Raw genomic sequence first — 15,500 nt, 5'->3', positions numbered from 1 at the left:
AGCTTTGATCCCAACAAGAGTATTGTTTTCAGGCCTTTGATGCAGTACAGTTTATTTCTAAAACTAAAAAGATGGTGATATGCCTGGAAGTTCTGTATTATGAGATATATGTTTATATATTTACCAGTGGGAGGGGTAAAGACTAAAAGGAGGTTGGAGAGCTGGGTATTTGAGCCACTTTGGTATGGATGAGAGAGTAAAGGTCTCCACTGGTGAAAAAGAAAAACAGGGCTAATGAATGGAAGTTGAAATGGCAACCCACTCCAGTGTTCTTGCCTGGAGAATCCCAGGGACGGGGGAGCCTGGTGGGCTGCCATCTATTGGGTCGCACAGAGTCGGACACGACTGAAGTGACTTAGCAGCATAAGACAGTAAATTTCAGTTTAATTTAAGAAAACTTCAAAAAATTGCAGAGAAGGAATGGAAAAGGAACTAATATATTAGCCATAAAATGTGTTACAGGCCTTAGTATATGTATTTAGTTTAAATTTCACAACAACATTATTGGGTGGAAATTGTCCTCATTTTTTTAACTGATAAGGAAATCAAAGCTCAGATAGCTTAAGAAAATAGTCCAAAGTCACCTAGCCAGTAGGGTAGCAGACTCCTTGGCTGAATCCAAGTTTATTCGTGTTCATAGCCTGTATGTCCCCAATGCAGTGCCTATCAGGTGTGTTGTAACAGGAACTCCTGTACCTCATGAAAGCCTGACTGCAGGATCCCTAAAATGCTTTCCATCTTTAAGATTTTATAATTTTACATATAAATAGCTCCTTAAGCGTAGAAGGCAATGGCAACCCACTCCAGTACTCTTGCCTAGAAAATCCCATGGACGGTGGAGCCTGGTAGGCTACAGTCCATGGAGTCACTAAGAGTCAGAAACGACTGAGGGACTTCACTTTCCCTTTTCACTTTCATGCATTGGAGAAGGAAATGGCAACCCACTCCAGTGTTCTTGCCTGGAGAATCCCAGGGACGGGGGAGCCTGGTGGGCTGCCATCTATGGGGTCGCACAGAGTCGGGCACAACTGAAGCGACTTAAGCAGCAGCAGCAGCAGCTCCTTAAGAAGATTTGGGTCTTTAAATGATGTGAATATTTTGATGTAGTTAAGTGTTTTAAAAACCAAGGTCAGTTTAAAACCTGACTAGACAGAATTTGTTTGTTCCTTCTCACTTTAATTCCAGTAGCTGAAGAAAAATAGCTTAAAATGAAAGATGTCATTTTACTAATGAGAGAGTAGGAGGTTAGAGAATAATTTTTCTTTCCCTGAAGCACTGACTAGAGGATTTGCTTTAGCTCCAGTGTCTGTAAAATGATTATAATTCTTCCTGACTATTCTACACACACACACACACACACACACACACACACACATGTACACACACACACTTCCTGAGAAGGGAGCATTCTGAAACTCAGAGACACCTCTAGTCCTAGGGCAGAAGTCAGGCTCCCTTAGGTAAAGTAAGAAAAGGGTTTGTAATGCTGTAAAGCAGAACTTCTACTACTCTTGGCTAATCATTTCACCTCAATCACTAGATCTCTATCCTTTGCTGTTAGAATGCACATGTTCCAGTTTATAAAATTATTTCAAATGTATTGTGCATTCATACAAAAAGCAATCTTTTAAAAGAACCATTTAATATTTATCTTTTTTCTTTACTCTTCAATCTCTGTTTTGTCCCTTTTTCCCCCTCAAACTTCTGTAATATTCTACCTACCACTGTCAACTGTGGTCAAAATCAAAATCTTATTTTGTGAATGGTGCATAGACATTTGTCAGTGTATTGTGGGGATGCACTGCATTGTCAGACTTCATTTTGTCTTATTAGACTTCATTTTTGCAAAAAATGCACTGATCTAGACAACCAGTTGTAACATCAAAGCTGCATTTCACCGGGGACTATGTGACCCACAGTGAGAAACTGCAAGAGCTGCTGCCCCTATCCACACTTCCTTCAGGCTCTGTAAAACGTGAAAGAACTGGGACATGAGTTTCCTCTCAGCTAAAACACACAAAAGTTCCAGCCCAGGTCACTAACATGTGTGATTTCAGCTGGTCAGCGGTCACTTGATCTATTAACTATATGTTAAAACTATATGTTAAAAAGGACTTATCTTCATTAGATTTATGAATATTGAAAGAAGCAAGATTAAGAACAAGGACAGAATTAGGAAACAACCATCAAAACAGGCTTGAGAGGTACTTGTTGGCTGGTGTAAGAAATCTTTTTGCAAATAGATAAGCTCTTGAACATTTTTTCCCCCTTCTCTTCCCCAGGATTTTTTTTTTTAAATGGGTAGTTGCATAAGAACTTTAAACATATATCTTACTGAAGGATCTCTTTTCTTCTTCTCTCAATCTCCAATGTGTATTTACAAGGGCCTAGACATGTTACTACCTCCAGAAGAATTTACCTTTTATATTAGACTAAGACTACACAACCAAAGTGGCTTAGAGGGCTGATGAACTGTTTGTAGCTGATCATAAGGCTTTTGTTCATTCATCTGTATGTTTGCATGAGTCAGTACTGAAAGTGAAACAATTGTTTAGCGGTTGGATAGTCAATAATTTATTAACATCATATCAAATTGAAGGTGAGTTTGGGAAATGAGGAGTGGTCAGGGAAATAACAAGGAATGAGATCTTTTGAATAAATGAGTGGTCTACATATAGAAATTTGCTATAGTATTCATATGCAATGTTATGTCTAGATAATTATATATTGCTGTTTTGTAAGTGCTTTAAGAAAGCTATGCCAATAGGAAAAGCTGTAATAACAGCTAATGCCAAAGACAAAGTTAAATATGTGCTTGCTCTCTAATTTTGAACGTTTGACAAGTAGACAACCATCCTAACTAACGCTTTATGAGTCATCCCCTTGAACCATTCATGGGATTACATTTATACCCAGGATTAGTATTTTCAAGTAAAGTGAATACTTCCTATTTTGAAGGAAGGTACCTGGACCCTTCTGTTAGAACATGTTTCCATATTTCCTGTTTGCATTTGAAAAGCACACCATCAGGGTACACTCTGCTTTAATCTATTATCCGCCTTAGTGGTCTTCTATCTATTCATTTGAAAATCTCACTTTATGCCATTCCTGTGTCTTTAAAATGAAATGACATACATGAAATTACTGTGTAAAGTCCCTCAAACAAGAAAGATATCATTAAGTAAAATTCATCACTTGTACCAGAGAGATATGGTTAGGCAACTAAACAAAATTTTTATCTCCTCTGTACTTAAGAAAACAAGGAGGTGATTTCCCAGATGAAGGCTTATTTTTTTTATTCCCAATTTTAAACATCACTCTAGGCCATGTTTTTGACAAAAGAAACATACATATGATTTGGCACTAAATCTTAAACTTCCCAACAAACATTGTGTTAAACATTTTCCCCACGGCCCAGAATAAGAACCAAAGCATCCACTTAATAAGCTTGGAAATTTAATAGAAAAACAGTTACGAAGATCAAGTAAGTCATTTCCCTCATGCTGTATCCTCCACATCCTTATGAAAGAATGTCACGTGTTGTGTAGTTGTTGATGTGTCTGTCACTGACATTAAGCAGCTTGATTTTCCAGTTTTATAAATGTAATCAGGAGTTGTTACAGATGGATTGCTTAAAAATCTGCCAGTGGGAAATCTGGAGAATGTTATCATGCAAAGGGCCCAAGCAAGCTTTTCTCTAGCATCCACATATATCTTAAGAATTCTTAATATCTTATCTGATAAAATTTTCCTCTGAGAAAGCAAAAGTCACTCTAGTTGGGAAACAAGTTTGCTTGAGTGGTATTAGCTCTACTTCAAATAGCAGGCACATAAGCTATAGAAACGATCCCTTATTCCTACTTTCCTTCTAAGGATAAATGTATATTCATGGTAACTTTTCTTTTTGTGAATGAGTGAGGGAGGAGATGGTTACCTGGATTTGTTTCAGGAAAGAAAGGTGTTTAGAATATTATGAACAGCTAAAGGTATATTCACACAGTTAAACACATTTTAAGTGGGTTTGGTAATTTATCATAATTCAAATGAGATATAGGATAAATATTAATTTTATACTAATAAAGATGACTATCTTTTATGAAGTGCTTTCTATATACCAGGCACTGATAATTTTTCTCTACAAAACCCTCCCACAAGGTCAAGAATTCGTTTATTTTATACAGGATTGACACCTTTATTTATTGTGAAATTCGCTCTAGAAACTGATGAGAGCTGGACTTTTCCTATCATTCATTCTTTTCTATAGTGGAAATCTATATAACTTAAAAAAATTGTTTATTTTTAATTGAAGGATAACTGCTTTACAATATTGTCAAAAAAGACTAAGAAGTCTATACTTTGGCCCACCCAGAGCTTGCAGAGAGATGAGGTCAGTGGTGATGTTTCTGGCTAACCCTGCTGCCTGTGTCCTGGCATGAGGGAGGCAGTGGCTGGCACAACAGTATCTGAGGCGTGCGGTGCTAATGCCACTTCAAAGGCAGCTTCCTCCTATTTTTATCCTGGGTCAGCAGCCTGCCTATGCAGCTGCCTCTTGAACAAAAGGTTCTACCAGGTCTCTGACACCTTTTAAGGCCTCGCGGACTCTTCTCACAATAACAGGAATAATCTGTTGTGCTATGTGGCATTTGATTTATAAACACAATCTCTACTCTACCCATAATCTTGAAGCAAGTAGCCAGCATTCTTACCATTTTACAACCAATGAAAGTAAGGCTGAGAGAGGCTGAATCATATGGGTAAAAAGAGGCAAAGGCAGGACTCCTAGGTCAGTGTGATGTCCAAATTCACGTTCTTTCCAATACAACGTACTGGCTCCTATTGTCAGTTAGAACTCTTACTCTTTCTCACAAAAAGATTGTCTTCAAATCTAAAATGAAACAATTTTTTTTAAGTCTATTGTTTTAGAACCCAAAATTTAATCTGATAGTTTAAGATGAATTAAGATAAATGTTGTTTAGTTGCTAAGTTGTGTCTGACTCTTTTGCGACCCCATGGACTGTAGCCCACCAGGCTCCTCTGTCTATGGGATTTCCTAGGCAAGAATATTGGAGCAGGTTACCATTTCCTTCTTCAGGGAATCTTCCCAACCCAGGGATCGAACCCAGGTCTCCCGCTTGTCAGGCAGTTTCTTTACCGCTAAGCCACCTGTACTGGTTATCTGTACATTCTTAGTAAGCAGACTAATACTGTTGATTTCTATCTAAAGAAATGGACACACTTCTATTTTTCTTTTTTTTGATAAGAGAGAGCTACCACAGAATTCCTCAAAACTCCAGGAAAGAAAGATTTAAGATTCACTTGAGAAGACAGGTCCCAGGAAATAGACACTGTTATTAAGAGACTAGAACAAAAATAACCTTAAAATTAACCTTAAAATTCTCCTGACCTTAAAATTCTCCTGACTACCTAACTGTATCTAAATTATCTCAAGGGAGCATTTGTCCTATATTTAAAGATCTCTAGATAAAGGAATTCTATATCCCTATGGAGAACTTCCTTCTGATGTTGACCTGCTTCCAGTTTCAAGGAAATTATAAGTGAAGACTCTATAGAGCTGGAGGGGCCCCTAAGAGATCAGCTAGCTGAAATTGCCATTTCCTATAGCTATTTGCAATCTCAGTGATAAATTAACTTTTTCTTCTCCAACTGTTACTCATCCCAATTTCCATGATCTTTTTCTTCTTTGGTCTTAATTTGGGCTTTCTTTAGGATTCATGTATAATTTTCCGTGACTTTTCTCATTTAGAGAATCAAAGCAATTTAAAACCCTTACACCTCCACTGACCTAAAAGAAAATCATTTATTTGAAGCACGTTAAAATCTTTTACCTGTCTAGAAAATTTGATTTGTCTGTAAATGTTGATTAATCCTATCTGTTTTGCCAGACATCTTGGTGTGGATGTATTGCGGCTGGCAGAAATGGGTCTATTTGTGTGATGCCCTCACCATATGTAACTGACAGGTGAGAAAGGCTACATCTTAGGACATGACCAAAAACTTTGGTAAAGATAACCACATTTCCTGATTATGGCAGTCTGATCTAGAAATTGTTCATTTATTTCACAAATGCTTATGAAACAGCTACTTGCTAGGCACTGTTCTAGATCAAGGGATGTTTAAAGGAGTAAAACAATAACCCCTACTTTGGATGGAGGTAAATTCTAGAGTGGAGAAGCAGATAAATAGAATAATTAAATAAACATTTTTTATGTTAGATAGGCATCAGCCTAAGGGTAGAAATAAAGGTGGGAAGGAGGAGAGAGAATCTTGAGGGTGCAAAGAGAGAGAGAGAGTCTGGGAACAGCCAATAGTGATCATATGATATCTGAGCAAGGCCTAAAGAAAATGAAGTAGGGTCATGCTAATACCTGGAATTCTGTGTTCCAGGCAGAGGATCAGCAAGTATAAAGGTCCTGAGACATGAGTGGACCTGATCTATTCAAATAACATAGAGGCCAGTGTAGCTGGAGTAAAGTGGGAGAGACAGAGCAGGAGGAGATGAAATCAGAGGTGTAGGAGGTGTGAAATCAGCAGACTCTGTAGGGCCTTGGGGGTCAGTGAAAGAACCTGGAGTTCCCTGCTTTGAAACGAGAAGCCATGACAGGGTTTTAAACAGAGGACTAAGTGGCATAATCTGACTTAGGTTTCTGACAAGATAGCGTCGACTGCCAGACTGAGAATAGACTAAAGGAGCAGGGGTGAACCAGGGAAACTAACTAAGAGACTATAGCAATAATCCAGGCAAAAGAGTATGATAGACTAACTTGGGGCGGTACCAATGGAAGTGGTAGGGAATGTTCAGATGCTGTATGTATTTTAAAGCTGACAGTTCAAGTGTGGGGTCAACAATCACTTCAAATAGTGATATTTTGACCTGAGCAAATGGAACACTGGCTAATGCCTGGTGCCTTCTTGTATCCATGTGCCCCGTATGGACCCCTGGTTTGTAGAAATTTTAACCAGTAATTTAAAAGACAAAAGAAATGCCATTTATTCCTGTCGGCTATTATTGGAATCTGTTTATGATAAGGGATATCATGTGTGTTTACTGTTCATATATGTTTAGAGAGAAAGAAGTTGAAGGAGTTGAAATAATATTTGTCATCTGGAGACGCTCTACTGTGCATGTTTGAGCAGGATTTCAGTCAAGACAATTCTTTTAGCTTTTAAGGTTTATGGTAAGAAATAGTTTGAATTTCCAAGCATATATCAGTATATCACATTAAACTTCTTTGGCTTCTAGGGCAATTTGCATTGCTTTAGAGTTCACTTCTTTGTCCTAGGTAAACCTCAGATGACCTTTCCTTTTCTAAAATGTCAAGTTAAATTGGTTACCAGACTGTGTAACAAGGAAGCTCACTAAGCTACTTCATTAACAAGCTGTGTGTATAAGTCAGCATCTATTTGACATAAAAGATGGTCCATGTTAAGTGGAGAAAGGCCCCCAGCTCCTCTGCTTTTCAGCTGACCTGGAAGCAGAGAGCCCTGTGTCTCCCCTTCAGAGAGAGGGAATGCCTCTCAATGTGATATATCCCCATGCACTGGCGCCTACTGGTGCTTGTGACAAATGGCAAGATGCCAATATCAATTAATCCAAATTTAAGATTTCAATGTCCCTTTCCAAAATTTCTAAAGTCTCATTCCATTTAGTTTCCTTGGATTCAAAAATTTTTTTTTTGTATACACTGCTTGTTTATGATTTCTTACTTATTTACCTGCACTTGTTAGTTTTGTTTCTTGCTTGTTTTTGGCTGTGCTGGGTCTTCCTTGCTGCACGCAGGCTTTCTTGAGCTCACTGAGCGGGGCCACTCTGCAGCTGTGGTGCATGGGCTTCTCTCTCTGCAGACCACAGGCTCTAGGTGCACAGGCTTCTGTGCTTGTAGCATGCGGGCTCACGGGTGCAACTTGCTGGCTCCAGGGCATGCAGGCTTCAGGAGCTGCTGCACAGGAGCTCATTAGTTGTGGCTGCTGCTGCTGCTAAGTCATTTCAGTCATGTCCGACTCTGCGTGACCCCATAGACAGCAGCCCACCAGGCTCCCCCATCCCTGGGATTCTCCAGCCTAGTGGGCCCTAAAGCATGCAGTCTTCAGTAATAGCGGCACGCGGGCTCAGTAACTATGGATTCTTGTAACTGTGGATTCTTATCTACTGCGCCACCAGGGAAGTCCTCCTCCCTTTTTTTAAGCAATGTTTTATTTGTTTTATTTTAAAGCCTTTATTGAATTTGTTACAATATTGTTTCTGTTTTATGTTTTTGGTTTTTGGCTGAGAGGCATGTGGGATCTTATCTTCCTGACAAGGGAGTAAACGCAAACCCTGTGCACTGGAAGGCAATGTCTTAACCACTGGACCACCAGGGAAGTCCCTCAAATCTTTTTTTTTTAATTTTTTTCTAAACAATTTCATTGCAAATATAGTGCCAGATGTATTTGATTAAGAAACCTCATATGAGACTGGCTGGGTTCAACTCCCCCTACACCAGAACTTATTAGCTTTCTACCCTCAGGGAACTTACTTACCCTCTCTAAGTGTCACTGTCCTCATCTGGAAAACAGATTTTAAAAGTGCCTACTTCATGGGGTTATATAAAGGATTGTATGAAATATTCCACATAAAGCAATTAAGCATCACCACTGGGCACACAGTAAGTGATCTACTAGTGGTGGCTATTATTAAAGGCAGAGGTAGGAAAACACTTCCTTCCAGTTTATTCTTTTGATGGGAATATGTAACATTAGGTGATTCATGAGTTCAGTGCAAACGCTCGCAGCCTTCACTTCACATTATATTGGACCAGCTAAAGAATGACATATACTCTCATGATTCAACACTTAAATGACACACTACTCTAAGTACACACAGATTACTGTTAACAAGTCCAATATTAACTATGTGACCTGCCAGAGGACACACCAATTTGGTCAGTTTGAATGATATCTTCATTGGTTTGCTTCTGGCGATTGTTTATTTAAGTACATCTACTTAAGGAGATCAAGATATTATCCTCACATTAGCTTTATCTAACAAACTAGGAAAAGAAGAATGTAGAAAACTTGAGAGAATGAATACCATCGATGTTATTTCCGCTGAGTTGGAAAAGTGAAGAATAGCATAAGGACAGGGAAGGGTTCCAAGAGAAGGGAAGTAACTGGGAATATATGAAGGGATGACTGGATAGGAGTGTAAGTAGATGGATTCTATGTTATTGGGATCAGTGGGGTAAAGTTAGGGGAGGCAAAGTTTGCTTCAATGTAGGGATGACATTCTCAACACTTAGAGCTTAAAGACTGAGATGGCCTGGAAATTAGTGAGCTGCCTTCTCTAGAGCAAGGCCTGAGTGAGGTAAAAGGTTTTATCTCAAGACTATTTGATGTTACTAGGAAAACAAACAAACAAACACACATGTCATTTTATTTTTAGCCTATATTTCATTTTAAAAAGAAAATAAGAACTATACTCTCTAAAGAAATGATAATATTATATAATAGGATATTAAAAGTGGAAGTTTCTCCCCAGGTCCTCAAATACAAGAGATGCTGCACACTGAAGTGAGATTCCAGATAAACACAGACTTTACGGAGAAAACAGTAGACATGAGTGTCCCTGGTGTGCTCAAAGATTAGCAAACCACTGCCACAATTCTTGAACCCCTTAGTCAGCTGCAGGTTATTAAAGGGGGTCAGAGTCTGGAAGGAAGAAAGGATTTTGTGAGAAGGAATTCTGGAACTCTGTAGATCAAGGTGCGTGTTTAGAGTACATGGAGTTGGGGGACCTTGCCCTCTCACCTCCAGCCTTGTGAGAAAACAGATTTAAAGTGACTTCTTAAAAGACTTTGTATGAGATGTCAGCATGAGGATGGATGGGAGGTCAGAGTGGGCTGGGGTCTGACTCCCTCCCAGGATATCTATAGAGTGAGAGATGGTCTGAAAAACTGTTTTGGCAAAGAATTGGGAAATTTGCTGCTGAGCTCCCAAGGGCACATGATGTGATTGTTTCCCATGGACCAGAGCAGGGCAGAAGTAAGGGAGAGCTGGATGGGGTCAGGGGCCTGTCCAAGGGTGCAAACAGACCCTAGTAGCTGCAAGGTGTAGGCAGACAGCTTTCCAGGGGTTGTAGACTGAGTTACAAGTTAACTCTAGAACTGAGATGAACTGACATTAACCGAGGACTACAGACAAGATGTCCCCAGTGATAGGGATCTTCAAATATCCCTTAGAAGTTTTCTTCTCTGCGCCTCTCTGGCTCTGAGAGTGAAAAGCCAGAATATGATGTTACTATATAAAGTAAAAAAAAAAAAAAATTCTACTCTTTTTTGGTCTCTCTCCTTGCACTTTCACCTCAGGGTAAAAGTCAGGGTTAGCAAGCTGGGAGAGGAAGAGGAGGAAAGCATGAAGAAGCTAAACACATTGCCTTCCCTGAAGGAAGGTGATCCTTCTAAAATGAGCCTTAGTTAGGGAAGGAGAAGAGATTTACCTCTAAGAGGAGACTGAAATTTATTATTCCAGTGGCTGTAATATTATAAGTTGAAATATAATGGTTTGAGTAACTTAAGATGATGGTCTAATCCTAAAAGGAAGTCGAATGTCACAGGACCTAAGTTTTGATCCAGCAGCGGTGAAAAAAAATTTCTTTTATTAAAAAATAGATTTCTTAATCTAATCCAGTTTAGATTAACAATAAAATAATTTTATGGTAAAAAAATTAAAGGGTAGTAGGAGACAAAAGGAAAGAAGCATTTTGATGACACATCAAATATTATTCACAAAAAATAACCAATTTAATATATTAAGCACTCTCATATCAAAACTTTAAATTCTTTTGATAATAATACAATCCAAGGTAGAAATTCCAATCCAGAATCTAACCCATGATATGTTGGGATTCTACCATCAGACATCCAAACTCCGGAACAGAAGAAACACTTCTGTTATTTTCAGGTGCCTTTGGTCATTTCTGGCTCAGGACGGCTCACATGGCTTCATTCACCCAGCCAAGCAGAGAACAGTATGAGCCTCAGGACAGAGACTGACAGAGGAGACAGCACCAAAGAACAAGATGTGAAAATGGCTTTCGGGAAATAGGTTAGAATGAGGGGTTTGGGTGCAGGCAGAAACTAGAGGCCTGAAATATTTTTGGCATAAACAGAAACAACAATGTGCCTAAAGAACTATTTGTTTATACCACAGGTGCACTTCTAACCTAAGACAATTTGTAATTTTATTCTATTGTTAGCGCTTAAAGGAGCATGAAGTCACATTTGGCAGACTGAGGGGTGTGTAGACGAGCAACAGTCATTTTGTTCATTGAGGTCACTGCACTCTTCCTTCACAGCACTGCTGCTATACTTAGCATATGTCTATTCTACAAGATTTTTTTTTTTTTGTAAACTCAGTGTTATTTTAAGTTTCTCTTCAGAAAACTCTGAGTTACTCTTTCAATACCCTACTTCAAAGTTTTGCTCTTTTCCTCCACATTCAACGGATTTATGTTTTTGCCTTAGCTGAAGAACAATCCCTGATGTCTTTGTTATTAGAATATCATTCAACAGTGTTTTAAACTTTTGCATTTCTGTTAAGATTCCATTCTTCTAAAGATTTTGTGACTAAGTAGGTAGAAGAAGACCAGAAAATAACTTTCTCGCTTTCATCCAGTGTTTCGCATGCCCTGTCACTGAGCTGCATGCATTCACATTGTACCTCACACTTCCAAATATATTGATAATTATTTCTTTTTCTAGTTATTAGCCAATGATGGTAGTAACCCTTATGTATGTTCAGGAACTTCTCCTATATTTCTGTGAAGACTTGGATCCTTTTATTGCCATCCTTTAAGTCTCTACTATTTTAAAGATCTGATTAAAGAAGCTGCTCTATCTGATGGAAAACAGGTATCATCTGGAATGTGAAAAATGCCCCAGCGACTCTCTAGATCAATGTTCTCTTTCTTCCAGAGATAAGGACAAAGGGAGACATAGACATGTTTATGGGAGATGAGAGGTAATTTCTCTTTATCGTATGGAAGGTTGGGTATGTGTGTGTTAGTTGCTCAGTCGTGTCGACTCTTGTGACCCGACGGACTGTAGTTCACCAGGCTCCTCTGTCCATGGGATTCTCCAGGCAAGAATACTGGAGTGGGTTGCCATGGCCTTCTTCAGGGAATCTTCCCAACCCAGGGATCGAACCTGTGACTCTTAACGTTTCCTGCTTTGGCAGGTGTGTTCCTTACTACTAATGCTACCTGGGAAGCCCTTATCATACTGAATGTTAATATTTCTTAATGTACAAAACTATTGGTCCTGTCAAAACAGGTAATGAGTCTCTTCTCTAAACTGATCTCTGACTGACTAATTCACAACTGCAGAGCTAAAAACACTACTGGATTGTGTGCTTCCTGAGGACATGGACTTTATCTGAAGCATCTTTGTATCTTGAGCTCACAGGAAAATGCCTAGAAATATTAGGAATTCAATAAAATTTTTGTTAAATGAATGAAACAAATGCATTAATGATGTGGAATAGAAACCAAATCCTTAAATAGTAACTTATTAGATCTAGATTAAGAGAAGGAGATTAATGAAAACAAGTTTTTGCTAGGAGTTTTTTTTGGGGGAGGCGGTGGGGTGGGGGTATGCCCTGTGGCTTGTGAGATCTTAGTTCCCCGACCAGGGATAAAACCCGGGGCCCTCACAGTGAAAGCACCAAGTCCTAACCACTAGACTGCCAGAGAATTCTCCATTATTATTAAAGCTTCAGTGATTAAAAAGACAGAATCAAGATCCATTATATTGACTCTCTTATTCTTTATATGCAAAACAACAATGAAGCACCTACCTTTGTGTGCCTAATAGAACAACAGCAACAAAAACTCCAAACAGTTTAATCAGATATTTTGTCCAAGTCTAGGTGTTGCTATTCATTTTAAATTTAAGAACTTGATATAGAAAGAAAATATATTGAAGCCATTTATGAAATTTGAACACATTTTAAAGCATGGGAATGCTTTTTGTTCAAGAAACACAATGTTATGATACTCCCAAGTTGATTCATTTCTCTTAAGTGTGTCTTTGCTACTTTTTGCCAGGAGTTTTCCTAAGAGTCTCAAGCAAATGGGAATGTATAAGGAAGTAATGTGTATAACCAGACTTCAAGGTCCTTGGAAATAGAGAATGAGTAAAAGCTTTCACAGAGTTGTATTTCATGATATTAGACAAACTGAACATTTAGCATACACAAGGGAATGTTTCAGGGACACATACTCTCAAAGAAATAAGGAATGTAATATGCATGCTGCTGCTGCTAAGTCGCTTCAGTCGTGTCCGACTCTGTGCGACCCCATAGACGGAAGCCCACCAGGCTCCTCCGTCCTTGGGATTTTCCAGGCAAGAACACTGGAGTGGGGTGCCATTGCCTTCTCCATATGCATAAAAGGGACCAAAGCACAGATGAAACAAGTGGCTGAACTGTTTCCTTCAGAGACACAGGCAATATACTACACTCAGGAAATAAAGATCCATGTGGTCTTCACCAATATATAAACAGAACTTGGCTGGAAAACTGTCATCTGCTCCATCAAACGGAAAACATTAAATAAGATAAAAGTAAGACAAAATATTAAAAGTCACTTGGAAAAAGTACAAAGCCCAGTAGAACATGGTCTGTTTTCAGAGTTATTTATATATTTATGCTTATTTGGTATTAGAAAAACAGGACTAGAATGAGGGTGGGCTGTGGATGTATATACGAATATGAAGAGGGTAGACAGAAGTAAGCGTGGCCCCAGTGATAACAGGGTGCTTGCAGTGGTGGTGATGCCTAAGAAAGACGGTAGCAATTGGAGCTATGGGTTCAGAAAAGCAGAGCAAGGAGGTCCTAAAGGAAGGTCAAGTCCCAGACCAGCACTAATCATACGCTAGGCAGAGGCAGCCTGTTTTGGCTTTAATTATAAGCATTGTGGGGATTTGTTGATTTTTATAGTGCTTAGTAATGGTGTGGAGAATGCTTTGGACTAGCAGCCAGTCAGCATAAACCAAAATGAATGAGATATGTTAACATTTTCATTATTTCTAGCAGACTGGACGCTCTCTTTCTCTTCCTGGAAGACCAGTCCCACCTGCCATCTCTGCAACATCTCCTTGGTTATACCAGCCTGCATACAGCTACGCTAGCAAACCAACTGACGGGCTTGAGGAAGCAAAGAAGAGACTGACTCCTTGGGAAGCAGCTGCCAAGTCTCCCCTTGGCTTAGTGGATGAGGCCTTCAGACCCAGAAACATTCAGGAATCCATTGTGGCAAATGTGGTCTCAGCAGCTCGTAGAAAGGTGCTTCCAGGGCAGTCTGAGGAATGGAATGCAAGACTGTCCTATGTCCCTCAAACCCAGAAGAGCAGTGTGGGCTCATTTGCAAAGCAAGAATATAATGTTGCATCCCTACCCAATTATAATATGCCCAGCTCCCAGTATGGTTCACAGGCACTACATGCATATTACAGGCAGCCTTCCAGAAACGATTCTGAAATAATGTCCATGGAGACCAGGTCTGATTATTGTCTCTCCACAACCAACTGCAACTATAACCCACACCCGAGGGGATGGAGACGTCAAACATGAAGTTAGCAGAACTGGTCGTATGCCACCTAGATTTTTTTTTTATGTTTCTTTGCAGTGTTTTCCACTTTTCTAATAGTTTAGAAACTTTTCAATAGTTCACTTTTGATCTTGGCTTGTTCTCATAGGTCATTTATCTGTGTGTGTATGCACATTGGAGTGTAAATCACTCCCTTCTCTGCAGATGCATAGACAATTTCTTTAAAGAAGAACTTATTTCCTGTGCTCATGACACAGAAATTCCATTTATTTCATGAATATGGAAGGTTTAGGCAACTAAACTCTTCTCAATTAAAACGAAATTAACTATGTTCTTGTATGTGCCTTAGTCCAGGATGGAATTAATGAAACATGGTATGCTAACTGTTATTAGCAGTAACAGCAAGGAATATAACATTGGAGAAGTTTCCAATGGTAGTAGGAGCAGTAATTATATAAAAAGGATTTCCTTGGTGTTATTTTAAGCATTTCTTTGAAATATATTTTAAAATTTGATAACATTCATATTTGGTTTTTGGAATTGAGACAAAGACATTCTCAGAAAGAAATAAATATTTGAGAGTAAGACAATTATACATTTCAGTTGGACTTCTGAGGTAAGTGGTGTAATACGTGAGGAATAGAAGATGGAGGTATAGGATTTATTTTTAACCTATTTAAAGGCAGGGGCCTGAGACAGGAATAGACTCTGGGTTCAGATGTCCTCACTTGTGAGATGAGAAGATCGGATTATTTAATCTCCTCGATGTTTAACAGTTCTGATATTCTGAACTGAGTTTCTCTCATTTGTAAAATGATCTTTGATGCATTATTCATTTTTGTTGCTCATCATATATATATCAAACTAAGTTTAAGAGTGGATTAGGTCATTGGTGTCA

At 38.9% G+C, this 15,500-nt stretch overlaps 1 protein-coding gene across 1 annotated transcript in view; it reads left to right on the top strand.

The window, feature by feature from the left end:
* The window catches only part of SYNPO2 (synaptopodin 2), a 199,582-nt gene extending 184,957 nt beyond the window's left edge, over positions 1–14,625 (top strand). The window contains exon 5 of the mRNA XM_068975337.1: positions 14,086–14,625. Within this exon, the coding sequence (XP_068831438.1) occupies positions 14,086–14,625 (540 nt within the window). The remainder of the gene's footprint in view (positions 1–14,085) is intronic.
* The last annotated feature ends 875 nt before the right edge of the window (positions 14,626–15,500 follow it).

This window comes from Capricornis sumatraensis, chromosome 7, assembly GCF_032405125.1.
Source record: "Capricornis sumatraensis isolate serow.1 chromosome 7, serow.2, whole genome shotgun sequence".
Taxonomy (NCBI): Eukaryota; Metazoa; Chordata; class Mammalia; order Artiodactyla; family Bovidae; genus Capricornis; species Capricornis sumatraensis.
Note: the sequence above shows the minus strand (reverse complement) of the source record. Positions and strands in the feature narration are given on the sequence as shown.